The following is a 27,510-nucleotide window of genomic DNA, read 5'->3' on the forward strand; positions in this document are numbered from 1 at the left end:
AATTTACCTCTCCACCTTTGGGGCTCCTTGCCTTAAGCCCTGATTAAGGGCTTTTGCCCAAAACATCGACATTCCTGCTCCTCAGATGCTGCCTGACTGGCTGTCCTTTTCCAGCACCACTCTAATCTAGACTGTGGCACAGCCTTGTTAGTGTCAGCATCCAGAAAGTCACAATTTCGTTTGTGAGTTTGCAGCTTTTATATACATGCTTGTTCAGGATGGTCGCACCCACCTGAACTTTATGCATCACTGGACCTGACCTCAAGTCAACGCCTTGCCCATGCTGGGCCTTTCCTGTGGTCCTTACACCAAAATCCGTCCCCTGAAGTAAACTGTCTCTCTCGCTTCATGGAATTGTGTGCTGGCACTGGCACTCCTGACACCATTCCATCCTGCCTCCAGCCCCCCCCCCCATCCCCATCTTGTCTGGGAAGATCAGATTTAACCAGGTGTGGAGTCTTCCAACCATGAGCAACTCTGCTGGAGCTATCCCTGTAGTTGAAGGAGGGGTGGTCCCATAATCAAATAGGAACTGGGACAGTTTGGTATCTAGTGAAGCTGTAGGCTGTTTCTTTAAGCCTGCCTTCAAAGTTTAGATAGGTCTTTCTGTCCGATCATTGGATGATAGATGGTTAGGAGCTGTCTTTATAAATAGAACCTCATTTTGGAAATACTCAAATTCCCAGCTGATAACTGATGGCCCATTATCTATGATTAACACATATGGGAATCCATGTATTGAAAAAGGTGTGCACAGTTTTGCTACTATCATCCCCATGTTTCATGAATGAACTCTATGCACATCCAGTTACCATGAGTGAGTGTCCACAATGACCAAAAACATCAAGCCCATGAAAGGACCTGCATAGTTGACGTGTAACAGAATCCAAGGTTTACCTGCTCATTACTACAAATGGGAGCTACTGGCAGTAGTTTTGGTCTTTGTTAGCACTCTAGGAGCTCCCCCACCAATGTAGCTGTGCCTACATCCAATCCCGGCCACCAGACACTACGTCTCACTAGCATCTTCGTTTTGGAAATCCCTGGATGACCCTGATGGAGTTTAGCCAGTATCTAATGATGACCTTTGCTCGGGACAATCACTCTTGCTCCCCATAACAATATGTCATCCTCTATTATGATCTGGTCTCTCCAGGTCCAAAGGGGTTTCAATTCTGGTTTTGACAGCCCTTTGGTTTTCTCCATCACCACCAGCTGTTTCAGTTTTGACAGGACTGTATCCAAAGTGTGATATTGTCAGATATGACTGGGAGTGTGTCCAGAAAATTTAAAACCTTGCAGACTTTTCCACTGTTGGTACCATCGGTAATGTTTCTATCGGTGGGACACAGCTCAATGTATCCACATTCGCTACTTAGCCTTCTGGACAGTATTCAAATTTTTATTTATTAGCACTTGTTATTAGAGCCCACTGCTGAATTTGGCCTGAGGCTATTGGCAGCAGTGCCTCGTCCTCTTCAAGCAGACCTAGACCTACCTGAAAGACCTCTGGGTATTTCACTAGGACGTCATTCAGGCAGCCATTTTCTAATTGAAAAATAAAGAGCCAATCAAGTTGAATCTCTCTCAACCAAGTTCACCCCATCAAACTTGGGCCCAAGCCTTTTACTACAGTCACTGGTAACTTAACCTATTGATTTTCATATGAGTCCGGAACCAAAGTTGTACTCTTAATCTGTAAAGGTTCCCCGGTATAGATTCTCAGCCTAGCCGAGGTCTTGCGCAAACTTAAGGGTTGGAGTTCTGACCAATCTTTGTAAAAGCCTGCACCTGTGATCACTGAAACAGCCATGCCTGTATCAACCTCCAGATGACCATTGGATGTTGCTAAGCAATTTAACTGTTCCAACCCACATGCAGGTGGACTTTCCAGGATACTCACTCTCCTGGATACCGGCCTATTAGTTTTCTTTGTCAGTTTAGGAATGGTCAGACTCTTTTACTGTCTCAAATCCACATCCCGACAATAGCTACAATGGCTTGCCAGCCTAGATCCTGAAGAACATTTTAACCAATTGACCGAGATTTGGCTTTGTTTTGGAGTTTTGCTGTGGGCTTACTGAGAGTTCCTCTGTTCAGGATATGGCCTGAGTGAGGTTATGCAATTGCTTTCACCCAAGTGGTGTCCCCCCAAGTTCAGTCGATCTGGAAATTTGTCCACTTCCATCAGAATACCCTGCAACTCATCTGTTCAACTTGCTGCATTTTCCAATGATTAAAGCTAGTTATAATGCCTGTTTGAAGTCCAGTTGGGCTTCAACTAATAGGCATTTTTGCATGGTTATGCCATTAATCCTACATTCAATCCCACTGAAACAACTCCACAGAGGCCAGTAGCCCGTCACCAAATTATTTACACATGGAAAGTCCTTGACTCTGGCACAGTCTCATCAGAGTCAGCACCCAGAGTGTCAGAATCTCTCTTTTATCTGTCAGATAGGGCCAGTTTAAGGATCCCAATCAAGGAACTCATATTCAATGAGGTCCATCTTGCTAACCTTGTTATAACTCCCATCTCCTTTGTTCCCTTATTGACCAAACATCAATCAGTTTCCAGCTTGGGGAAACTCAATGAACGAAGCAGCTACACTCCCTGGAGCAGAGAATTCCAAAGACTAAAATCTGTACGCAAGTCATTTTACTTCAAGCTATTTTCAACCATTTTTTAAATGTTCTCTCCAACATGTCTTTTTTAAAACCTAATGTCATTAAAGATAAAGGATTTTGATCACTCAGTTGCAATCTATTGGTCCTGTTAATATAACCCACGAAACCATGCCTTAGATAGAGTTGTGACCATCAGCTGAGATGCTGCTTTATGTAATGCTAAACCTCCACTTGTGAGTCATTCAAACTGGAATATCATAAATCTGGGAGGCAACATCTGATACTCCATTTGCAGTCAAGTGAATTGAAACCAGGAATGCTATTGCAACCATAGAAGAAATGTTAAGGCTACATTAAAGCTTTCTTATCCTCTCCCTCCATTTTCTATATATAGATCTCAACCCACACAAACCCCCTTCCCTCCTCAATTTCCTCCACTTAATTGGCCCCGTTTCAATTTAACTTGTGATTCTCGTGGTACCTTTCTTAATTGGTTTTTGCTCCTCACCCATCATCAGAATCATTCAAATGAGTTACTCTGCAAAGTGATGAAGTGGGCTCACCCTGGCACATTGCTTCCACAGCAGTGTGTGTCAGGAGCTCCTTTGTGAACAATCTTTTCAAGTGCATTATGGGTGAAGCTTTACACTGACCCATCACCAGTTATCACTCACTTCTGGGAAAATTCATACCATCATGCCCCTACTGCTGGCCTGGAGAATTGACCAGGCATTGCTTCTCTCAAGGGACAAATCATATGACCAGGTCACCAGTCCCAGGTAAAACTTCATAATGCATTGGAAAAGGATACACTTTTCATTTCATGCAAGGAAGTGTTTGGCATCAGCTCAGTGCCCCAAGTCCCTAGAACAGATTCTTGATTGAATTGAGATTGAAGGTGATTTTACCATGAGAAAGATTATGACTTAACAAAAATGTATCGAGGAATTAGTTTGGGGTGTTTAGTTGGAGGCAGGACTCTGCCATGAAAAGCTGTTACATGAGAAGGGTTCAACACACAAAATGGAAACATCTGACTCTTCAAATTAACCAGGACGGGTGGAGAGTCAGAGATGAGGGAAATGTTCGTCTTATTCAAATGTCAGATTTTTTTCAAAGCTTTAATTTTTATCAATCAAACAAATGTTTTCCCATGCTATTGATTCCATTCCAAATGATGTAGAGCCTGTGTAGCTTTATGCAGATCCCAAAAAGTACTCTATCTGCAAATATTTCCAAACATGAGGGGGAAGGCAAGGTCTTGAAGTGTTGCTTATTGATCGTAATTAAAATTTCTTTCTTGCCTTGCCACAGCTCTTTTTTGTGTGAAAATGAGCAGAGGCTGAGATGCAGGCTGTATATCATCATCTGTAATATCAGCTCCATTTCCTTCAGCAGCAATCTCCAACATAACCCAATCCGGGCAGCTTAAATCCAACTCCAGCAATTGTTGCCACATGACGATGGTGAATTCTGACACTTTCTCCATCGTTACATCGATGCTATCCAAACAAGACCCTGGAGACCAAATGTTAGCACATCTGGCCATAAATGAAAGTTTGAACCATGTAGTAATGTTCTATAAATGGAACAGCAAGCACCCATTTCATCGTTATAAATTAATAATTTCATGCCTCATAAAACTCTACCAGCAGGAATAGAAGCTTCTGATAATTCAAGTAATCTGTTAATGTTATTTATTTTATTTGCTGTGTAAATTGAACAACTGGCACAGCTGACAGAGAGGTATGGGAATTGTCCAGTCATTAACTTTTAATTCCGTTCTGGGAATGTAACAATATTTTAGGGTAAACTCTACTTAAAGTGGAACTGATTCTCAACGTGGCTGTTTTCACAGGACCTTTTGGAACAAGATCATTTTACAAGATCATAAATCACACACACACGCACAACCCCACCAGATGAATCTTCCCAGTATTGGATAGTGAAATTGCCAGACTGATAGATTTAATTAGGAAAGAATGAGCTAATACCTACCTGTCAGTTGTAATGAAGTGTTGATGTGGAAGAATGTTGGAGTGTTCAAATATCTGTCTGGCCTTGTTCTGCACTCAGGGATTGTACCTGGCCTGGCCACATAATATTCAGCAAAATGTTATAGAGGCTTTACAGTGGAAATTACCTCAAGTGCATATTACCAGATATTTTGCTTTAATATAATAGATTCAAGGTATATCTAACTTTGCAGCAGCTGTAAAACACTGCTGTCACTCATTTCCATACATTCAACACAAGATTTGATCATCATAATTACTGAGAATCGTAAGTTTACGTTTATTCTACATATGATGCAGGTTTTATTTTACACATCATTGTGATGTTCTAACCTCAATTGATTTCAAAATATTACTATAAATCATGCAACACCTTTAAGAATGCAAGCAGCTGTATTTGAAAGGAAATTGCTGGCTTAAATTACACTTGGCAATTCTTCACACAAGAAGGAGCCATGGCTTTTAGCAAACATATAACATCAAAAAGGCAAAAGCAAAAAGAACCGAAAATGCTGGAGAAACTCATTAGGTCTGGCAGCATCTGTGGAGACTAAACAGAGTTAACATTTTGACTCTAGTGGCCCTTGTTCAGAAACGTTAACTCTGCTTTCTCTCCACAGATTTTGCCAGCCCTCCTGAGTTTCTCCAGCAATTGTTGCTCTTGTTTCAGATGTGCAGCATCCACAGTTCTTCATTATATTGGAAAAAAAATCTGGCAAATAATCTTGTATCTTTCTTTGTCAAATGTATGCTGTTTCTCATATTCTCAGAGATTGAAGTCAGTCTGGCAAGACGTAGCCTCATCTGTAAAGGACGAGGTACTAGAAAGTGATCTTAGAAGGGTCAGAGAATTATGAGTAAGGAATCTACCTTTCACTTGTATGAATATAAAGGAATGGGAAGGGGTATCATAGGAAAAGGTAAACAGAGAACTCTGGAAATTCTACTTCATGCAAAGTGATCAATTTGTGGAAGATATTTCCAAAGTGAATGCGTGAGGACTAAAACTGAGGAATGATTGGAGACACGATTGAATCTTGCAAAGGGATTACTCTCGCTTCTCTCTAAATAGATGAATTAACCTGGATTGAATGGCCTTCCTCTTCATAATTATACAGTAAACTGAAATGATTTGGTAAGAAGTTAGCAATGTACATCTGGCAGTGAAAGTTAAAATCCATTCAGGATTTTCAACATCTAAGTTTTAGCTCAGAAAGCATCTTTTATGGATAGGGATGCTTGCCAAGTGGAAATTAACCTAAAGCAGTCCCTCTAGAACTTTAGAGGTATTTTGCACTTTCTGTCATTGTCTTGTTGTTAATGATGTACAAAATATCAAAAACATAATTTAAAAGCGACAAGCTTTTCATTAAATTCAATAATGATAAACTGCAGATAGCTTTGGGCTTTACATAAATACTAACATACATAAGCACATACACCAGCACAAGAACAGACAAGCAAGCACTTTGAATTTTAGAAGATTTGGCAGGCATTTATTTGTATGACACTGGAAATTTTATTTGCAAGATACATATGGAGGGAAGAATTAGGAACTATACGATAAGGCATTGTGACATTTTTGACCAGAATTTATTGGAGTGGAAAAACTCCCACCTATATGCCATTAGTTAGATATAATCATGCACATATTAGCAGAAAAATATTTTGTGCCCCAACTTGTTAGAAATACATCCTGACAACAGCGGCAGCAACGAGGCATCTGGGTGAAGGGCAGGATTAACGTAATAGCTTCTTTACAAATAAGATTAAAGGATTGAGATAAATACACTGATAAGGGAAATGAATTAGAGTGCATGAATTCAGTTTCAAATCAAATGCAAAAGAGAAATAAGGAGAGGAGAAGAAAGTTTAAATTAAGAGAGAGAAAAGAGACAGAAAGGCAAAGTGTGAAAATTCAGCATTTTTAAGGTTTGAATAACAATTCACTACTTAATTGAATATGATTCAACATTCCTGATTGCTCACTATCTGGAGGCTGATTAAATATTATTGACAATTAATTATGACAACCACTTAAAGAAATTTGAAAAGTGGTAGTTTCTACTAGGTTAGGGTTAAAGCCGACCAATAAATAAATAGAAACTACAATTTCTTCTTGCTTTGAATCCCTATAGTGCAAAAAGAGGTCATTCAGCCTATTGAGTCTGCATCAACCATTTGAAGACCATCCCACCCAGAACCAGCTCCCCCACCCTCACCCTACCACCGTAACCCCAAATTTCTCATAGCTAACCCACCTGGCCTGCACATCCCTGGATATTATGGACAATTTAGCACAACTAATACACCTAATCTGTACCTCTTTGGATTGTGCGAGGAAACAGGAGAACCTGAAGCAAATGCACGCAGATACTGGAAGAATGTGCAAACTCCACACAGTTACCCAAGGCTAGACTCAGACCTGGGTCCCTGGCACTGTGAGGTGGCAGTGCTAACCACTGAGCCACTTTGCCACCCTTTTTGCTTAATATGTTCAGATGAAATACATTTGCTCATCATTTTATGCTGACATGACCCCAGCTAATGTTATTAAAGGACAGATCAGATCCCAGGTTTGACAGATAATATTTGATTGATTTTATTTAATAGAGCTGTTTTTCACTGAAACACAAGTACACAATACTGCAGATTTGGTTTAACAATGCAGTTTACTATGCAAATGAAATTATGATAAAATAGAACAGCTGTCAGATTGATTGTTCAGTAATTGGCTGCGTTTGATTTGTCCTGCTTTTTGTGTGCAGAACATACTTAGGCAATTTTCCACATTGGCATGTAGATGCTAGTCTTGTACTGTACTGGAAGAGCTTGGCTACGGGAGCAGAAATTTATAGAGCACAAGTCTTTAGTAATATTGCCAGAATTTTGTAAGGGCCCATAGCCTTTGCAATATCCAGTGTCTTCAACCATTTCTTGATATCATGTAGAGTGAATCGAATTGGCTGAAGGCTGATAACTGTGGTGCTGGGTACTGTTGGAGGAGGCCAAGATGGATCATCCACTCAACATTTCTGGCTGAAGATTATTGTGAATGCTTCAGCCTTGCGTTTTGAATGAATTTTTGAGCTCTTCCATCATTGAAGATGAAGATATGATTTATAGAGCCTTCTGCTCCAGGGAGTAGTTTAATTGTCCACCACCATTCCTGACTGGATGTGGCAGGACTGAAAAGCTTAGATCTGATCTGTTGGTTGTGCGATTACATAGCTCTGTGTATCACTTTGCTGCTTATGCTGTTTGGCATGCAGGTACTCCTGTTTGGTAGCTTCACCAGAGTAACTTAATTTATTTTTGTTTGCCCCTGGCATGCCCTCCTGTACTCTCCATTGAACAAGCGTTGATCCACTGGCTTGATGATAATGGTTGAATGGGTGAATTCCAGGCCATGAGGTCGCAGATTGTGTTGGAGTATGGTTCTGCTGCTGTTGAGGGGTCCAGTCTTGAAATGCTGGATCTGTTTTGAAGTCTGTCCCTTTTAGCACAATGATAGTGCCACACAACATGACAAAGAACATTCTCAATGTTCAATGGTGTCATTGCAACATGTGTCAACCCATCAAATGGGAACAGCAATGTTAAATTTAGATTTCAATGAGAAATGAAAGACAAATTTCAGCAGGTGATTTATTATCTTGATGATTTGGTTAACTCATTCAGAAATGTACTGAGGATTGCATTGCTTTAAAGAGATGAATGATGCAATTTACACCTTAATCCTACAGTGATTGATGCACCAAGCCATGTAGAAGTGAACAAAGTCACAGACTCCACTGCTCACATTACCTGGTTCAAGCCAGCTGCCCAAATTGAAGGAATTAGCCTGTCCTATGGGATTCCAAACAGTGAGATGACAACTATTGAACTTCCTGACACAGAGACAGCCTATTCCATAGCTGAGCTTCACCCAGATACCGAATATGAAATTTCTCTGGTTTCTAAACGAGGGAACATGAGAAGTGTTCCGGCTGTCAATACATTCACCACAGGTAACCAATACTCTTAAATTATTGAAATCATTTATAAAAACTGGTCTCCAGCCAACCTTTTCTCCTCTATCTGGCAGTCCTATCTCCATCACTCACTTCACCCATTTCCTTCCTCTCTCTGTCCTTTATAGAGAACACCTATTTCAGACTGTTCCCTGCCACTCTGTTGCACAATCCTTACTGAGCTGCTGTTATTCTAACTCCTGACCTCATCACTCTGCACATGCATCTCTGTGTGTACGTCTCATTCGTGCCAAGTCGCCATTCCTCTCTAGATGTCGTCCACAGATTTTTTTCTATTAATAATGGGCTTAGTTAAGAAAGGCTGTAAGGAGAAGCCTGGGAACTATAGACAGGTGAATCTGACGTCAGTGGCAGGTAAGTTGTTGGAGGAGATTCTGGGAGATGAGATTTACATACATTTGGAGAGGCAAGGACTGGTAATGGATAGTCAGCATGGCCTTGTGCATTTGAAATTCTGTCTCACAAATTTGATTGAGTTTTTTGAGGACATAATCAAAAAGATAGATGAGGGCAGTAAACATTTTCTGCATGGACTTTAGTAAAGCCTTTCACAAGGTAGATTGGATAGTAAAATTAGATCACATGGGATTGTGGGAGAGCTTGCCAACTGGATACAAAATTAGTTTGATGGTAAGAGACAGAGATTGGCAGTGATGAGTTGTTTTTCGGACTGAGGGCCCCCTGTGAACAGCTGTGTCCACGGGGATCGGTACTGGGTCCACAATTCTTTGTCATTTATTAAATGATTTAGATGAGAATTTAGGATGTATAGTCAGTAACTTTGTGGTATAATGCACAGTGATGAAGATTATCTAAGATTGTAAAGAGACCTTGATCATTTGGGCTAATGGGTTGAGGAGTGGCAGCTGGAGTTTAATTTAGATAAATGCAAGGTATTGCATTTTGGTAAGGCAAACAAGGGCAGGACTTACACAGCTAATGGTGGGGCCCTAGGTAGTGTTGTCAAACAGAAAGACCTAGGGGTACAGGTACACCGTTCCTTGAAAATTGCATCACAAGTGGACAGGGTGATGAAGAATGCATTTAGCGTGTTTGTCTTCATTGCTTGGACCATTGAGCATAGAGCTGGGACGTCATGTTGCAGTTGTAGAGGATGTTGGTGAGGCCACATTTGCACTACTGTATACAATTCTTTACAATGATTTACAAGGATGTTCCCAGGTCAGGAGGGTTTGAGTTATAGGGAGAGGCTGGATAGGCTGGGACTTTTTTTCTTTGGAGGGTAGGAGGTTGAGGGGTGACATTATAGAGCTTTATAAATTCATGAGGGATGTAGATAAACTGAATAGTAAAAGTCCTTTCCATAGGATAGGAGTGTTCAAAACTAGAGGGCATTTTTTAAGATGAGAGGAGAAAGATTTAAAAGGAACCTGAGGGACAATGTTTTTACACGGAGGGTGGTTCGTATGTGGAAAGACCTTCCAGAAGAAATGGTAGATGCAAGTACAGTTAGAATATTTAAAAGACATTCTGACAGGGACATGAACAGAAAAGGGGTTGGAGGGATTTGGTCCAAATGCAGATAAGTGGGACGAGTTTAGTTTGGGAAACTTGGTCAGCATGAATTTGTTGAACTGAAGAGACTATAATCCATGCTGTATGACTCGATGACTAATTTATGCTGGTTTGGCACTATTGCAAAAAACTGTGTACACCATATCTTCTGATTTGACTATGTCAAATGTTAATTTATTATTTGCAAGGTGGTATGTAAATAAAAATTGTTGTTGTACTATCATAGCATACTTCCATTTAATGATGATATTTGATACCTTGTATAAAAATATCCACTCATAATTCAGTGTCTTTGCAAAGAAAATTTAATCTTTTGAATTAATTGGTTGAAACACAGGGGTGGAAGAATTCAGTACAAATAGTTAATCATATTATTTTTAATTTGTTCCTTTTTCCTGACTAATACCCTTTTGTGCTCCAGAACCTTTGAGTTCCTCATCAACCGTGTTCATACACTCACACAGGCATTTTATTTTAGCCTCTTGTTTCAGGCTACTCTTTGCTTTTGCAGTATGTAATTGGCCTGTGATGATATTTTCCTCAGATCATTTCCATGCATTTCCATAGAAAGCTCAAGTAAGGAAAGTAAAATCATCTAGTCATTCATCCTCCTGGAAATGCATACGTGTTCAAAAATGTTTTAGAGATGTTCCTATCTCAGGCTCGGAACTTAGTGCATATCCTGAAACAATTGCTGTGCTTATTTCATCGAGAACCTACAAAAGTAGATAGCAGTGCATAATGATATTAAATTGTGAAACTTTCACTCTAATCTTGATACTGACAAACAACCTAACCACACAATAAAGCCATCTTGGTCAATTTGATAATTAATAAATATTTCTGAATGTTGCTGTTATGATTTTATTGCAATTTTACTTTAATATCCCATAATAAATGCATTTCAATTATAACAATGTTAATTAATTTTCCCTACTATTGCTCAAGGAAATTATTATTATCTTAGAGCAAGTCAAAGCTTGAAACTATGAACCTTGCTCTTCAGACTGCTTCTAATAACTGTCCATTACATTGTAATATACAATATCCTCTATCGTGATTAAAGACTATACTTTTTTACTTCTGTGCTCTTGGTATAATTCAAAATCCTTTTGCTTCCTCTTTCATTCCCGCTAATTTTTTTTATGTCTAGACCTTGATGCCCCCAAAAACCTCAGAAATGAGTCTCAAACAGATGACAGCATCACCTTGGTGTGGGAGAATACGAGAGCCACTGTCGATAATTACAAGGTTAAATATTCACCACTGGCAGGAGGAGAACACAAGGAAATCACAGTCGAAAGGAGCAATCAACCAACCACAAAAATTAAGATTCCTGGTAATATTTACTATTAACTCCATGGTAATTTTCAGAATATGCAAAACTGACTTGAAATGAAACTGAAAATAGCTGGTTCAAATGTGATATCTGAGTGGAAAATATTTGGGTTTTTAATGAGACTTTGTAAATTAGGAGAGTCGAAGAGGTGCTGCGCTCACTCTATGTGATCCCAGATTTTGGCAATCCAGCTGGTGAGGCCTGTAGAATTATAATTTGTGCATGGATTTCTTATTTGTTTATTTTCCACATTTGATTCCTTGAAGACATTGAAGTTTGGAATGTATTGTTCCCAATGTTACTGAAGGTGAAATTTGTTTTCGCTTGCAGTGCAAAGTGTGACTCAGAGTCACCACGTTACACGACATCCAACGTTCTTTTCCATTGTGGAAGACAAACCTGTTTGATTTGGTGGATAAACGAACCCGAAGTTAGAGCATCAAAAATCCATTAATAGAGATCTTTGAAATACATGCAAGTAAATGAGACACTACAGAAGTTGCCTTAAAGACTCCATAAATTTGGATCATCAAAATGCCTCAAATTACAGATTTTTGGGGGGGATTGCCTGTTATTAGAAGCAAATAGCTGGAGTTCAGATATTCTTTGGATGGTTATTACTCTTCTGTTTTGTTTATCAAGACCACAGCATAGAGAACATCTTACATCATATTTTCATAGTAATAGAAGCAGGAGTAGGCCATTTGGCCCATCGAGCCTGCTCCGCCATTCATTAAGATCATGGCTAATATATCCATCGTCTCTACTCCTCCTACCTTAATTATTCCTGTAACCCTTAATTCCCCTACCATGCATAAACCAATCCAACTGTGTCTTGAATATATTTAATGAAGTTGTCTCTGCTGCTTCCTTGGGTAGAGCATTCCATAGATTCACTATTCTCTGGGAAAAGCAGTTTTATTCCATCTATGTCCTAAATCTACTCCTACTAATGTTGTGGCTACGTCCTTTATTCCTTGTCTCACCCACCAGTGGATACAACTTGCCTGTCTCTATCTTATCTATCCCTTTCATAATTGCAGATATTTCTATAAAATCCCCTCTCAATCCTCTAACTTCTAGTAAGTACAGTCTCAGTCGGCTAAACCTCTCCTCATAGGGTAACCTCCTCACCTCCGGAATCAACCTGGTGAACCTCCTCTGAACTGCCTCCAAAACCAGTATATCCTTCCTCAAGTAAGGAGACCAGAACTGCACACAATACTCCAGGTGTGGCCTAACCAAATCCTTGTACAATTGCAGCAGAACATCCCTGCTCTTAAATTCAATCTTTCTAGAAATGAAAGGCAATATTCCGTTTACCTTCTTGATTACCTGTTTCATCTGCAAATCAACTTTCAGTGATTCATGTACGAGCATTGCTAAGCCCCTCTGCAATCTTTCACCATTTGAACAATATTCTAACCTACTATTTTTACTTCCAAGGTGGATAATATCGCATTTACCAATGTTGTACTTCATTTGCCAGACCCCTGCCCACTCACTTAACCTATCTAAATCTCTTTGCAGACCCTCTACATCCTCTGCACAGTTTGCTTTTCCACTCAATTTAGTGTCATCAGCAAACTTGGATACGTTACACTCAGTCTCCTCTTCCAAATCATTTATATATATCATGAACAGTTGCAGCACAAAACTGACCCCTGCAGCACCCTGCTCACCACTGATCTCCAAACAAAGAAACACCCATTTATCCCAACTCTCTGCTTTCTATTGGTTAACCTGTCCTCTATCCATGTAGTACATTCCGTGCAATTCAATATATTCTTATCTTATGGATGAATCTTTTATGCAGCACCTGATCAAACGTCTTCTGGAAATCCAAGTAAAAAAATCCACCTGTTTCCCTTCATCCACCACGCTTGTTCAATCCTCAAAAAACTTCAGTAAGTTTGTCAAACGTAACCTTCTCTTCCTGAATCCATGCTGCATCTGCCTAACGGAACCCTTTCCATCCATGTGCCTCACTATTTCTTCTTTAATGATAGCCTCCAGCATTTTCCTGACTACAGATGTTAAGCTAACTGGCCTATAGTTACCTGCCTTTTGCCTACACACTTTTTTAAACAGCAGCGTGACATTTGCTAACTTCCAGTCTGCCAGGACAAGTCCAGCTACCAGTGAATTTGGTAAATTACCACTAGCACATCTACTATAACTTCCGCCATTTCTTTCAGCACCCTGGAATGCATTCCATCAGGATCAGGGGACTTATCTACCTTTAGACCCTCAAGTTTGCTCAACACTACCCCTTTAGTGATAACAATTAAATTGAGGTCTGCACCTCCCATCATATTGTTAACATAATTCTTTGGCATGTTAGACACATTTTCTCCTGAAAAGATTGACACAAAATAGTTATTCAAGACCTCAGCTGTTTCAGCACTACACAATATGTATTCCCCTTTCTCATCCCACAAGGGACCTATGTCTGCTTTAGCCACCCTTTTCCATTTTATATATGTATAAAAACTTTTCCTGCCTGTTTTTATATTCTGTGTTAGTTTGCATTCATAATCTATTTTTCCTTTCTTTATTTCTTGTTTTGTGGTTCTTTGTTGCTTTTTAAAGTTTTCCCAATCTTCCTGTTTCCCACTACTCTTGACTACTTTGTAAGTCTGAGCTGTTAATTCGATGCCATCCTTTATTTCCTTGGTTATCCAAGGCTAGCTCTTCCTACCCTTGCTATCCTTGCTTTTGACCAGAATATACTTGCCTTAAGCACTGTGAAAAATCTTTTTGACTGCCCTCCACAGTTCCTCAACCGTTCCACCGATAACGTGTGTCCCCAGTCCAAGTTAGCCAACTCCATCCTCATCCCATTATAGTCTCCCTTGTTTAAGCAGAACACCCTGATTTTTGATTATATTATTTCACGCTCCATTTGTATACAAAATTCGATCATACAGTGAGCACTCTTTCTGAGAGGATCCTTAACTACAAAATCATTAATTTTACCTGTCTCATTGCACAGGACCTGATCTAAGATTGCATGCTCCCTTGTAGGTTCAGTAACATGCTGTTCAAGAAAGTTATCATGGATGAGTTCAATCAACTCCTCTTCAAGGCTGCCTCTACTGACTTGATTTGGCCAGTCAATATGCATGTTAACGTCCCCCATGACTACTGCTATTCCATTCTTACAGGCATCCTATATTTCTTGTTTGATCACCTGTGCCACTGTAGCATTATTATTTTGGGGCCTATAGACTATTCCCACCAGTGACTTCTTCCGCTTACTATTCCTGATCTCCATCTAAATGGATGCAACATTTTGCTCCTTAGATCCAATATCCTATATTTCTTCTCCTATTATCATAAACGATTGAAACCCAAGCTTGATGCTCCTTATAATCACAGCCTCTTTCAGTCATGACTGTAGGCTTTGGTAGGCTGCAATCTACCATAAAGGTCCATTGTTTGCATTTTCATTAAAAAAAAGCTGCCAATTTTCATTAATTTTCTGGGTTTTTTAAAATCTTCATTAGCCTTATTTTAGTGACGCTGAGCAGGCACATTGAATATGTACTGTTTGTAACAAGGTCAGCCAGGTGGACCTCATAGAATATGGGCTCCTGATTGGGGTTATTAAGCTGGTCCAGTCGGGGAGCACTCGTTGACAGATAAGAACAGGAGTGTCAAACATCCTGCTTACTGTGAGAGCTGGCTCTGAGGGAGCTGGATCCACATCAAAAACTCTCCACTTGTAAATATAGGATGATTTGGTGATGAGATACCAGCCTCTCTGGAGTTATATCAGAATAGTTTCAATTTATGGCTAACTACATAGCAGCATATCATCAAACAAGACTTACATATTTTAATTGGCCCTTTTTGACAAGCTGATATAATGTTTCAGAGTTGTAAGACACTAAAATAACAAAGCGTGTTATGTTATATGATAAGACCTTTTAGTTCCTCTGTATGTCCACCTTTGATAATCAATCAAGTGCAGTTGCAAAAGATTGCCCCAGGCAGCAAATACATGTGAATCCCTGATTCATGCTGCACCCAAGAAAGAATCTGTCAAGTTTCTTTCTATTTAAATTAATGAAAAAATTGGCAGCTTCTATTCCAAATAAGTGTTTCAGCCTGCCTGAATTCCCAATACCCAGCCAGTGTGATCAAGCACACACCTCTTAATTATTTCAAAAATATGACAAACTTATCACAGATATTTTGCATTATAAACAGCTTATTACCATAAATATTTAAGTGAACATCTCTTGAATATGTTGGATTTGTACATCTCAGGATGTATCTTTAAGGCATAAATTATGTTTTGCATTCCATGAAATGAAGAACATCTTAGAAAGCAATATTTTGTTATTTATAGTTGCACTAAGTGCCTTGAATTAAACATGAATTGTTTTGCATTATTCAGATCTACAGCCAGGTACTGAGTATGGTTTTGGAGTTAGTGCCATTAAAGACTATCGGGAGAGTGCCCCTGCTACCATTAATGTAGCTACAGGTAAGATTTAGCTGTCTGATAAGAGGCTGAATTCATGGAATTCTGAGTAAAATAGAAAGATTGATCATAAAGGGATAGCAATTATTTTATCTCTGCTTCTAAAGTACCAACGTTTACTTTAACTACTCTCTTCCTTTTATATACTTGTGAGTAGTCTTGCAGTCTCTTTCTATATTGCTGGTTAAGAATACTCTAATTTTGTTTTGCTGTTTTTATAAAATTTGTTTCCTAAGACACTTCCAATCTTCAGATTTGCTACTATACTTTGCAAATTATAAGTCTCTTAATATAAACCATCTTTAAAATTCTGAGTAAGCTATAGATGGATCATTCTTATTTGTTTTCAATGAAACATGTTTTTGTCCATCAACTAAATATTTTGCACTTTTTCTTTACTACCATTTACTACTAAGATTTACTATCTTAATCTATCATCTTCTGTTCTGTTAAACAAAGACCTGCAGAACAGGCTTTGTTTAAATTTAAAATTCTTCTTTTATTTTCGAGTATGTGGCTGTCAAACTTAACATGTAATTCAATTAATTTAGAACAATTGATTCACAGCAGAAATTTTGTTGCAAGAGGATCAATTAGTCCTGCTTCATTGCACAACATTCAATGTAAAATATCATCATCATTAATTGGTTCCACATTTATTGCTCCAGGAAAGTGTCACAAAAACATTCAACAGACTCATCCTCTAGGCCATCCTTGATAATTTGATTGGTTCAGTTTCATGTTAAATGTGAATGAAGAGATGTAGACAGATTAGAGAGCTTGAGACCTAGGCAAAGCCACCAGTTGTGGAGAAATTATAACTTAGAATGCAGAACAGGCCACAATTTGAAGATACCTGATATCTTGGAGTATTTTAGAGCTGGAGGAGATTGTAGATACAGAATGAGGCAAGGCCTTAGAGGGAACTGGAAACAAGGATGAGATCTCTAAAACTGAGACTTTGCATGACTAGGCACAGAGACAATAGGGGGGAAAGGAATTTGCTGAGATTTAAAACAGAGTTTTGGATGACCTCAAGTTTATAGCGTGTGGAATGTGGGACAACAATCAGCCATGCCTTGACATAAGTGAAAGCATGGGTAAAAATTTCAACATCAGATGAACTGAGATAAGGACAAAGATGGGAGATTTTATGAGATGGAGCAGGCATTTTTGGTAATGGGATATTATCAGATCAAAACTCACTCTCAGATTAAATGTGACATCTTGGGTATGACAGCTTACTCTCAGATTGTTGCCATGGAGAGGCAAGAAACAGGTAGGCAGACAAAGTGGTATGGAATGGGAACCAAAAGCAATGGCTTCACTTGCCAATGTTTAATTGGAGGAAACATCTACTCATCCACTACTGTTGTCAGATAAACAATCTGATAATGGAGCAACAATGGAGGAGCTGAAAGAGGTGAAGAATCATTCATGATAACAATTATGTCACACTATACATTTCACCATTTAAACTCAATTTTTATTAAATATCAATCACTACACAAAGTAGGACATCAATCAGTAGTCTAGCCCTCATTACATCAACACATTACCTTCTTTGAAGTGATTCTGGTCTCTCAGAATTACTTCACCAGAAGTCAATGAAAACAGTCAATGCAACTCCCAAACTTCAAATTGTATCCATATGAAGAAATAGCTTTTTAAAAAAGATGCAGATGTTTGATTGTTAATGGGCACCACATATTGTATAGAAACTTTGCAATAAACGTCATTCCACCTGGGAGGAAAAGTTCCATCATGCCTCATGATATTATCACTCATGATTTATAAAGAGTACTCAAGTAAATGGAATATTAAAAAAGTTTCCTGTTGTGAACATTGTTTAACACATTAAGTATAGGACAATGGACCTGAGACACCAGACAACAAAGATATTCGTACCATGAAAACAAGCTAGCACGTCACTGTCAAGTCATCCATCGGGCTAAAACAGTTATTGGGAAGCTTTATGGCAAAAGTTATACAGTTATTCACTTAAACAATGTGAAGTAAGCTGGGAAATTTCTTTGAGATCACCAAATTACAAATTAGTATTGCTGGTTACACTTTATTTTCTCTCCAGTTTCTTCTCTCATCTAGTGTCTCTTGCTATGAATATTCAACAGCTGATGGTTTCTCCCCAGCATCTCACGTACATATGAATTTCTTTGCTGTCAAAAATGAATTTCTCAGCCTTTAGAAAGCAGTGCACCAAAGGTTAGTGGTGAGACAAAGACCTTGGCTGATTTGTTTCCCCTTATACTGCTCAGATGTGCAGTAGCCAGTTGCTTTGGTCACACTACAATAAGATCAGTGTACTCAGTACAGAAACTGGGTTAAAATTGAAGAGTGTCTGAGATGGCAAAGTTCCAGATTGAGTAGTATCCCCTCAAGCCCAAAAAGAACTGCATTTAAACTTTGTCTCTGCAGACTTGGATAATCCAAAAGACTTGAAAGTGATGGAGACAACAGAGAACACAATTACTCTGACATGGAAACGGCCACTGGCAGCAATAGACCATTACTACATCATCTATATCTCTTCCACTGGTGAGAAGAATGAGGAGATTGTGGCAGCCGATGCAGTCTCCTACATTCTGACTGGGCTTGTCCCTGCAACTGAGTACACCATTATTGTTATAGCACAACGAGGTAAACAGAAGAGCAGTGCTTCCACCACCAGTGCTTCTACAGGTAAGGAAGAACTTTTGAATGCCATCTTGATCTCTTCACTTTTTATTTAAATGCTAAATGTTTTATCTGTTTTGTTCTTTGAGTGACAAATATTTCAAAAAAAAATCTTTACGGAGATTCTTCCACCAGTGTTACTTTCTTTTGAAAACACAAAGATGGGATTGTCGAGGGCAGTATTAACTTAACCTGCCCATTACAAAACTGAGCATGATTAGGTGCAATGTTATTTTTCCAGACTTCCTGGTTTTACAGAAGTCAATGGAGCACAATGCTTGAAGACGTACTACCATTCTCCTTTCCTTCAATCTGATCCTGTCAATTTCTAAATCAGCAGCAGAGATTTTAAGGGCCCTCTCTGTGTTTAATTTACTAATGGAAATAATAAGAGGAATTGTACATTAGTCCATCTGTTTTTGTGCAATAGCTATTCATTTTTCAAACATGATTTGAGTGATTTACAAGACCCGTCCTTATAATCTGACGCAAACAAGTAATAAGTGGGACATTTAGTATGTTAATACATAGATAAAGTAGTGGAACTTGCATGGTACCATTGTAGTGTGTTAAGAATCAATCACACATGTTCAATTATGAAACCTTCCAATACAATTATCCTGTAGACAAGCCCAGCTTGCTGGTGGCGAATCTTTGCAGAGTCAATCCCAAGATGTAAATGCATTTACAGTTGGAATATTTGGTTGGACTCATTAACGTTTACATTTAATAATCAATTGTTTGAGCAACATTAAATGGAACTCAAGTTACAGTTTAATTATATAGAATGTACTACATATCCCATATTAGAAAAGAGAGCTGGGTTACAGTCCTTATGTCTGTGATGCTATGGAATAAGAAATGCTAGTACAAACACAATTCAGGTATTATTCATCATTAGAGTTTATGCAAGCTTGCTAGGCATTGACACAGGGGCTTTTAAAATTTAAGTAAAATTGTGAAAAGAAAGCTCTATAGGTAGATTAACATTACATTTAAATAAAGGGAACAAAAACAAACTAAATTAACTATACTACTATCTTGTGACTGTGTAAAACAGTGCAACACAGAAGATTTATTAATTACTTGTGCCAAATGCACCACATGGTGTTGGAGTCAAACTTACCAGCCAAACAAAACAGAGTTTTATGTAGTTTTCTCTTCTGTATGGTATTGAACAAATTCAATGCTTTGTAAGCATAAGAACAGCTCCCTTATTCCACTGAACTTTCATTTTTGCAGCTTGTCAAATGTTGCAGAAAGTGGTAAATGGAAATTATTTAAAGTAATAATAAATTATTATTCCTAGTTCAGAGTGCCAGACGTAGAGTCTGCAAAGAGTTTCCCTTTACACACACTCCAGAGAAAGCTTTCTCTGGTGTAGGATTAAAACACTGTCGTTTTTCTTGTTGGGGGCTATGCAACCTTGACCTTTGAGCATATTTGAAGACGCAGTTAACGGAAATGTTCCTCTGAAGCTCAGCAGTTTATACAGGGGTGGTTAATGTGGCTGGAATTTTCTAAAATGTGCCAAAGTGACCAGGATTCCACATCACCAAATTGTATTCCACAAATTGTCACCCTCAGCCACCAGCAGTGGCCAGTCTTCGAACCCCCACCCTCACAGTGAGTACTAGAGCGAATGCATACAGGGAAGGCAGAGATTAGGTAAAATTTCCAATTTGTGTAGAGTAGTTATGGCTGCAGCAATTGAGTCTTCTCAGCGTATTGAGGGAACGTCTGATCACAGTGGATCCTGATCATGTCTGATCATCAGGTGAGACAATTATGGCCTCATGATTCATATAGGTTGCTGACTCTGGGAAACAAAGTTCACACATAGATGGGGATACTTTGATAATGTACCATAGATCATTTGTCCATGCTGGACAAACGGCAAGAAGTAGTCAATGAAGAGAACTTAATAAAAACAAAATTAGGATGGAAAGGAAAATAAGAAATGCATAACAAATGTAATAGATTTGCTCTTAGTCTGCAAACCTGTATTTTTCCATCGTTTGAATACATCAAATTTCTAATTTAAAAGCAATACTGATGCATATATGAATCTCCTACCTCAACGGTAGGTAATTATTAAAATTAAAATCCTAATGGGTAAACATCTGCTTTGTATTAATAAAATTGGCAGCTAAAACTCAATAATTAAACTTTCTAGATAAACTCACAACTGGTCAAATAAACAAATTTATACTTTGATTTTTGCTGTTTTCCCTTCTAATTTTCGTTTTGCATTTTCAAAGCAAGATGAAGTTGAATTATTGTATTTCTCATGTTCAGTGTCCTGTAAGGCTTTTTTGAGGGCTCATTGTACATGTTAAGTTATACACAAGTTCCTAACTCTTTACATATTGCATCCTCCACCACTTCCCTTCAAGTTACTAAAATCATGTTAAATTCTCAACTTCGACAAAATCCCATTGAGTTTTAATCTATTTTTAACTTCCCCATAAAGCAGAGAAACAATCTAATGGATAAACAATGAGAACATATCATGTTTTAAGCCATTTTGATACAGTTTAGGGGTTGATCTGGATTTATGAGGTTTGGATATTGATCCTCTCCATCTGTCTCCAATGTTACCACACAGGCAGGCAACACCCCAGCTAAACCAGGCGGGACGCTTTTGAATTTATGTCCTATATTGGTTATAGAACCCCAAATACATTTTAATCACAGCAGGAATGGGGAAGCTAGTATATTGTTCCTAGATTGATGCATAGTTATAGATGGTCAGAAAGATAGAAAGTCTGTTGGGTTGTTAATTTATTCCCTTTATCAGTTTATGAAGAATAAAAGTAGTCAGTAAAACTTTTCAGAATTTAGTATTAGATCTGTCCACCTCCTGCTTACTACCCTGTATTCCAGCCTTCTATCTTTATAAATGCACAAGAACTTTTTCTATGGAATGTGAGCATTGATAGCTACTCATCCTTCTTGGCTTGCTTGACCATTTCAGAGGTTAAGCAAGTGTCAACCACATTGCTATGGATTTGACAATATATGTAGGGCAGACAAGATATGACAGATTTCTGGTAGATTTTTCAAAACAGCCAGTTAGAATTTGATGGTCATCCTTAGTGATGAGAGTGTGGTGCTGGAAAAACAGGAAAATTGAAGTTTCAGGCATAAGCCCTTCATTAGGACACTATAGCACCCTTCACCTCTTGTGGAACTCTCTCAAAATCCCCTTTCTGTTGTTTCTGATGACTCCTAACAGGCAGCCCTTGACCACCAAGTTATCTACTCTCTGTAATCATGATGAGGGATTGATGAAACGTCAATTCTCCTGCTCTTCGGATGCTGCCTGACCTGCTATGCTTTTGCAGCATCACATTCGACTCTGATCTCCAGCTTCTGCAGTCCTCACTTTCTCCGAGATCATCATTAGTGAGAGGAGCTTTGAATTCCAGATTTTATTCATTCCACAAGACATAGTGGTATTTGAACCTAAAAACCCCAAGTCATTAGCCTGTTCCTCTAGGTCGCCGACATACCACTATGTCATCATCTTCCCACACAGTTAAACCAAACCTATGTATCTCGACAAAGTACTATTAACATAGGAAAGATCAAACACTTGTTTTGTGGAACCTCAATGAAAAGGGTTATTTATTGGCCCTGGTAAATAAAGTTGTTATCTCACTTGTCCCCTGTGGCACCCTTCACCATTACTCTCTCAAAGTCCCCTTTCTATTGTTTGTAATGACCCCTTGACCACCAAGTCATTCACTGTCTGTAAGCACTCTGCACTTCCACACACCCATTTCAGACATTTAAATATATTTGCTTCTTGAGCCATGTCACCTACAGCATTCCAACTAAAGTAATCTTAACTTACTAGAACAGGATCCCAATGGAAACCAGTTCCCTGTCGGAATCCACATTTCATTCACTTCCACATGGATTCAGGCAATGAAAACTGAAAACTTATTAAAGGACAATGTTAGGATACTTACCAAATTAAAGAACAAAAATTATGAATCTCCAAACCTCAAAATTGAGAGAAAATGCAGAAAAGACATAATTCTAAGAAAAATATAGGGAAAAGTATAAGTGTAGGGAAAAGTTTAAGTTGGATTTGTGTCTCCAGTGTTGAAGGATTTTCGCCAGACAGAGATCAATTTGCTGTTTATTTCCAGCAGTTGTTGTTGTATTTCTATATTATAGGACAGATTTTGTGAGGAGTAACGATACATATAGCTTTGTGAAGGGAAAAGACCTTCTGTAACCTGGCACGATACTCTCGCCAACAGATAGTTTCACAGTTTGGACTTTTTTTCACCTGTTCAATTCTTCAAACATTACCTCAAACGAATATGTGAGAATTTCAAAATAATTATTTATTGCATTTTTTGAGCTAGGATAATTTCAATATTCTTTCAACATCCCAAATGTACACTCATTATTTTGAGAGTTATTCACTATTATCCTTGCCATACATGATTGACATTTTTTGATTAAAGTTCTATTGTTCGATCGATCAAATGGTTTTGACAACACTATTTTGTAGGGCGGTAATGTAAACTGACACATTAAAAATATTCTTCTATTTAGCTACCATGTGCACAATATTTCAGTCCAAATGTAATTATTGAGGTGTTCAAATGTAATTATTGAGGTCTCCAAGAACTGTGCATTTTCAGTAAGTATTACAGAAATGAAAATGGCAAATGATCAATCGAAAAATGTACACCATGTACATTTTTAGTTCACATTGTCACAGTTCAAAGGAATATATATCATGAAAGTATGACCATATGGATTCATTTGCAATTCTCTACTCTTTAAAAAAACTCCACAGGCCTTGAAGCACTGCGAGGTCTTAAATTTTCTGAGATAACTCCCACAACTACCTCAGTGGCTTGGGAAGCTCCTTTAGCTCCCGTTGACATGTTTGTTGTGAACTATAATCCTAAAACCCATGGAGAAACGCAGCAGGTTATTGTGAAGGGAGACCAGACTACAGTTGCTCTCACTGATCTGAAGCCTGCCACTGAGTATGTGGTGACGCTTATGGCTCTTCGAGGCACAGCAAGAACAGAGCCCTTGGTCGGATCTGTCACTACAGGTACTTCACCAAATACTGTAGCTCCATCTTAGTGTTGTTTATTGATTGTTCAGGTCGTGTGCTTGCTCCTGCACGTAAAACTAAGGGCAAGCTATGCGCTGCAGCATATTTCATGAATCCTACAGAAGAATAGGATATACTGGAAATATGTGAGCTTTCCCAAGGTTGGCTCCCTCCACCTGCTTCCTGCCTGGATGTAGTCAGTAGAATGATAACCTTTCCCACTCATCCTTCCGTCATCAATGGTACTGGCGTCAACTAAGCATTTCAGCTGGAACTTGCCTAACTAAACATAAACTACAATCGTTTTTAACAAAATGACATCTCTGTTAATCTTGATACAAGTCTGCAAATAGTTTGTTGACTTTGCTTAGCATTGCCCCATGTTAAGGTTTAAGCTCCCCATAAGCTGTTTACAATGTAATATGTGTAAAACAACTAACATATTTCACCATGAGATTGAAACCTTAGTTGAAACTAATATAAAATCAATGGATTGTTGCTTTTTCCAGCATGAAGGCCTTGTAGTACTATTGAAATAAAAAAAACTCTATCACGGAGAGTTACTTTAAAATCACTTATTTCAATAGCCACTACTAGCTCATAACATTTACCCATATCTGTGTATATGCATAGATGCATGTAAGCAATAGCAAACAAAACTATGTATGGAAAAATGCTGGTGAAATTAATAACTTATTTGATATCAGGAAAAGGAATTCTTTAATGCTACTGCAATTTTGACAAGAGTAAGCATAAGAGTCTGTGATTTTGCAACTTTGTACCAAACTGGATGTGAGAAGTTTTCAGGTAAAAGTATAATTCCATTCAAAAATAGAATTGACACCATTTTGAGCTGGCAAATTGGAAATATACTTATGAGACAATTCTAATATTTAAACCTCTGCAGTGCACTTCCCATAAATGCTATTGTGCATTAAACAAGTTCTGCAGGCAACTATCCCTGCTGTGCCTACTGCAACAGGAAAATATTTTCAATTAAAATCAAAATGGTAAAGATAAATTACAAAATGACATCCTCTGTATTATTAATTTAATTATCTTGCAGTTATTTCTATTCTGAGAATCTTACATTACAATATTTCACTGAGAATCTTGAGCTGTTTCTCAATGCTTAAAGAAATGTTGCTAACGAATCCATAAAGCAGAGAGGTAGACGTACGTAATTTAAGCAGACTTTTAAATCTTGCATTTTACTCATAGTACTAAGTACTATGAGCAAAATGTTCAGAAACCCCAGTTTTCAAATGATTACTGAGTAAATGGTGCACCCCTCTTGGTCCCTGATCTTGTTGTTCCCAGGGTTGTCCACATCCCAGCTCTCCGTTTACTCAGACAAGTGGTGTCAAAAGGGTCAAAATGCCTGTCCTGCCAAAATCCTGGACATGACATTCCCATTCCATATTTGTGCCATATGCATTGGATCTGTCCAGGCCTTGCAGTATTGGAATTTGTTATCCAAGATTTAGCTTAAGGTACCCATGACATATTTTCCTATCTGACAATTCCTGCCATAATAGGGTTTAACTTTGCTCAAAAAGGAAGGCAGACCAGGCCTGGAAAGGAGCTGCGAGAAGGTCCTATTTCAACCTGGATATCTAAAGGTGATGAAGGACTTTTTAAAGTAAATACTATTTATGGTCTTCAGCCCTGACTTGACACCATCCCCTGACCCCTACACCCTAAACAGATTGCCATCTGTTTGGGAAGTCCAATGTTGGAGTGCCTCGTTCGTGGTCAAGCTGGAAATGGGACAGATGACTTCCTCATTAAGATGGTTCCAGTACACCCATGCCAACATCAGGCTCGTATACAGACCTACATCCCATTTCCAACCCCCACCAATTTTCAGGGAATAATTCCATACTGTTGCAATCAAAAAGCAGGCTGCTTGTTTCTAACACTGTGCTTTTGTTTTATTTCTATTTAAATAGGTCACTTGCAGGAACCAAGATGAAAACTAATTCATTCAATTACATCTTTTTCAGGCTATTAACTTTATATTTAAGAACTTTAATGTAATCACTATGATTCCAGATACAGCATCTGACAACTACTTGTCTTTAAACAATGTACAATAGTAACAATTTTTCCTCCTTCAACTCTACTGAACAGATTTGCACTAAAATATTTGAACTGCTTTTTGTAGCAATGTTGGAGCCAGCATTTACTGATACTCTGGAGGAGGCTATCACTCCTTCTCCATTTGGAAGAATAACGACTCCAGTTGTTTCCCTGATATTAGAAGCATCTGTGCCTGAGTTTTCCGGGACTGGTGATGGTGAACTCAGTAATCTAACTGTTTCTGATGTAACTTCGGATGGTGTCAAACTTTCCTGGATGGCAGAAGTAGGATTCTATGACTATTTTATCATAAAGTATAGAAGTGAGCTTGGAAACGATGATGAGACAGAAATCTCCGTGACTGGTGATGATTTAGCTGCTGAACTAAGAGGCCTAATGCCCTCCACTCCTTATAAGATATCTCTTTATGGAATTGCTGGTGGTCAACGCTCAGAGCCGCTGAACATTATAGCTACCACAGGTATTCAACTTTACAGTTTTGTCTGCAGACTGCCTTTCAGTTTATAATGATGCTAAGGTCTTCTAAAACTGGTGTTGCATTGAGGATCCCGGCTACTATAAACAGCTAGTTGTGCTGTTACCTGCATGACCTAGCATTAATGTTCTCATCAGCACGTTGCCACAGGTTCAACGGAATAAATAGGCTCCAGCTTGAGAATGAAAAAGCATGTGCAATAAGAATAGAAATGACGCCAGGCCGCATGGCTTATTAAATGTTTTGAGAGCTATTGAATGGGGCTTGTCTTTTGTCCTAGTCCTTTGTCATTTGTGGAATGTTACAGGGTCGTTGAGCAGAGGAGTACAAAGTGTGTGAAATGATGTTAAAGACAGCATGATTAGAGGGACGATTGTCCTCTGCTACTTGCTTGTTGCAGGATTTAGAGACTGTTTTCGTCTGCGTGACTTGCATTGTTTAGATTAGAAGAAAGCAGAGGTTAGAATGACATAGATACAAGCATGATGTTTGAAATCTTACCTATGTTTATTAATACTGTATTGGTCATTTAAACCAGTCTACTCCTCAATTCTGAATATGTGAACTTGCTTAATTCCTCATTTCCTTCAATACTAATTTCTCCCAATATCATTTTGCCCTTCATAGATAGCTGGGTGCTGGAATTTGTAGCAGATGCCTGTCTGAGAAATCAAATGCTGCTGCTTGAAATTGATGTAGTGCAATGACCAGTTTTACCTTTAAGTGGATTCCACATTGCTTCCAGTTACTGTTAAAGTGATAGCCATTCATTTGCAATATTTGCCACCATTTATAAAATTGGCCATGGACATTAAGCTCAGCTTCTACAGTCAATTTGTGACAGAACTTTTCTTTTACAAAGCTAGAATTTAGACAATAAAATACTCGCAAACCAATACATGATATTGTGTAACTGGAAGCATGACCTTTTGTTAATGTTGTTTTATTATTGTTCTGTTGATGACATAGCATTTTGAAACATTATTCCTTCGAAATTATTTTTAGCTGTCTTAAACAATCCAGTTGGCGAACTGGTAGATCATACCTCATCCCTCACTGCTCGGCTGCACAAAGATGGAAGTTTTAACCATGGGCCCTCATT

General features: G+C 38.5%; 1 protein-coding gene across 12 annotated transcripts in view; it reads left to right on the forward strand.

The window, feature by feature from the left end:
• The window catches only part of tncb (tenascin Cb), a 330,609-nt gene that overhangs the window by 241,532 nt on the left and 61,567 nt on the right, over window positions 1–27,510 (forward strand). For 5 of the 12 annotated variants that reach the window (XM_043719951.1, XM_043719942.1, XM_043719940.1 and 2 more), the window contains 6 exons: window positions 8,390–8,653; window positions 11,367–11,552; window positions 15,958–16,047; window positions 18,481–18,744; window positions 23,561–23,827; window positions 25,998–26,393. In XM_043719951.1, coding sequence (XP_043575886.1) covers window positions 8,390–8,653; window positions 11,367–11,552; window positions 15,958–16,047; window positions 18,481–18,744; window positions 23,561–23,827; window positions 25,998–26,393 — 1,467 coding nt within the window. The remainder of the gene's footprint in view (window positions 1–8,389; window positions 8,654–11,366; window positions 11,553–15,957; window positions 16,048–18,480; window positions 18,745–23,560; window positions 23,828–25,997; window positions 26,394–27,510) is intronic. The other 7 variants (XM_043719945.1, XM_043719948.1, XM_043719949.1 and 4 more) reach the window with 3 other exon arrangements.

Source organism: Chiloscyllium plagiosum, chromosome 30, assembly GCF_004010195.1.
Source record: "Chiloscyllium plagiosum isolate BGI_BamShark_2017 chromosome 30, ASM401019v2, whole genome shotgun sequence".
NCBI classification, from domain to species: Eukaryota; Metazoa; Chordata; class Chondrichthyes; order Orectolobiformes; family Hemiscylliidae; genus Chiloscyllium; species Chiloscyllium plagiosum.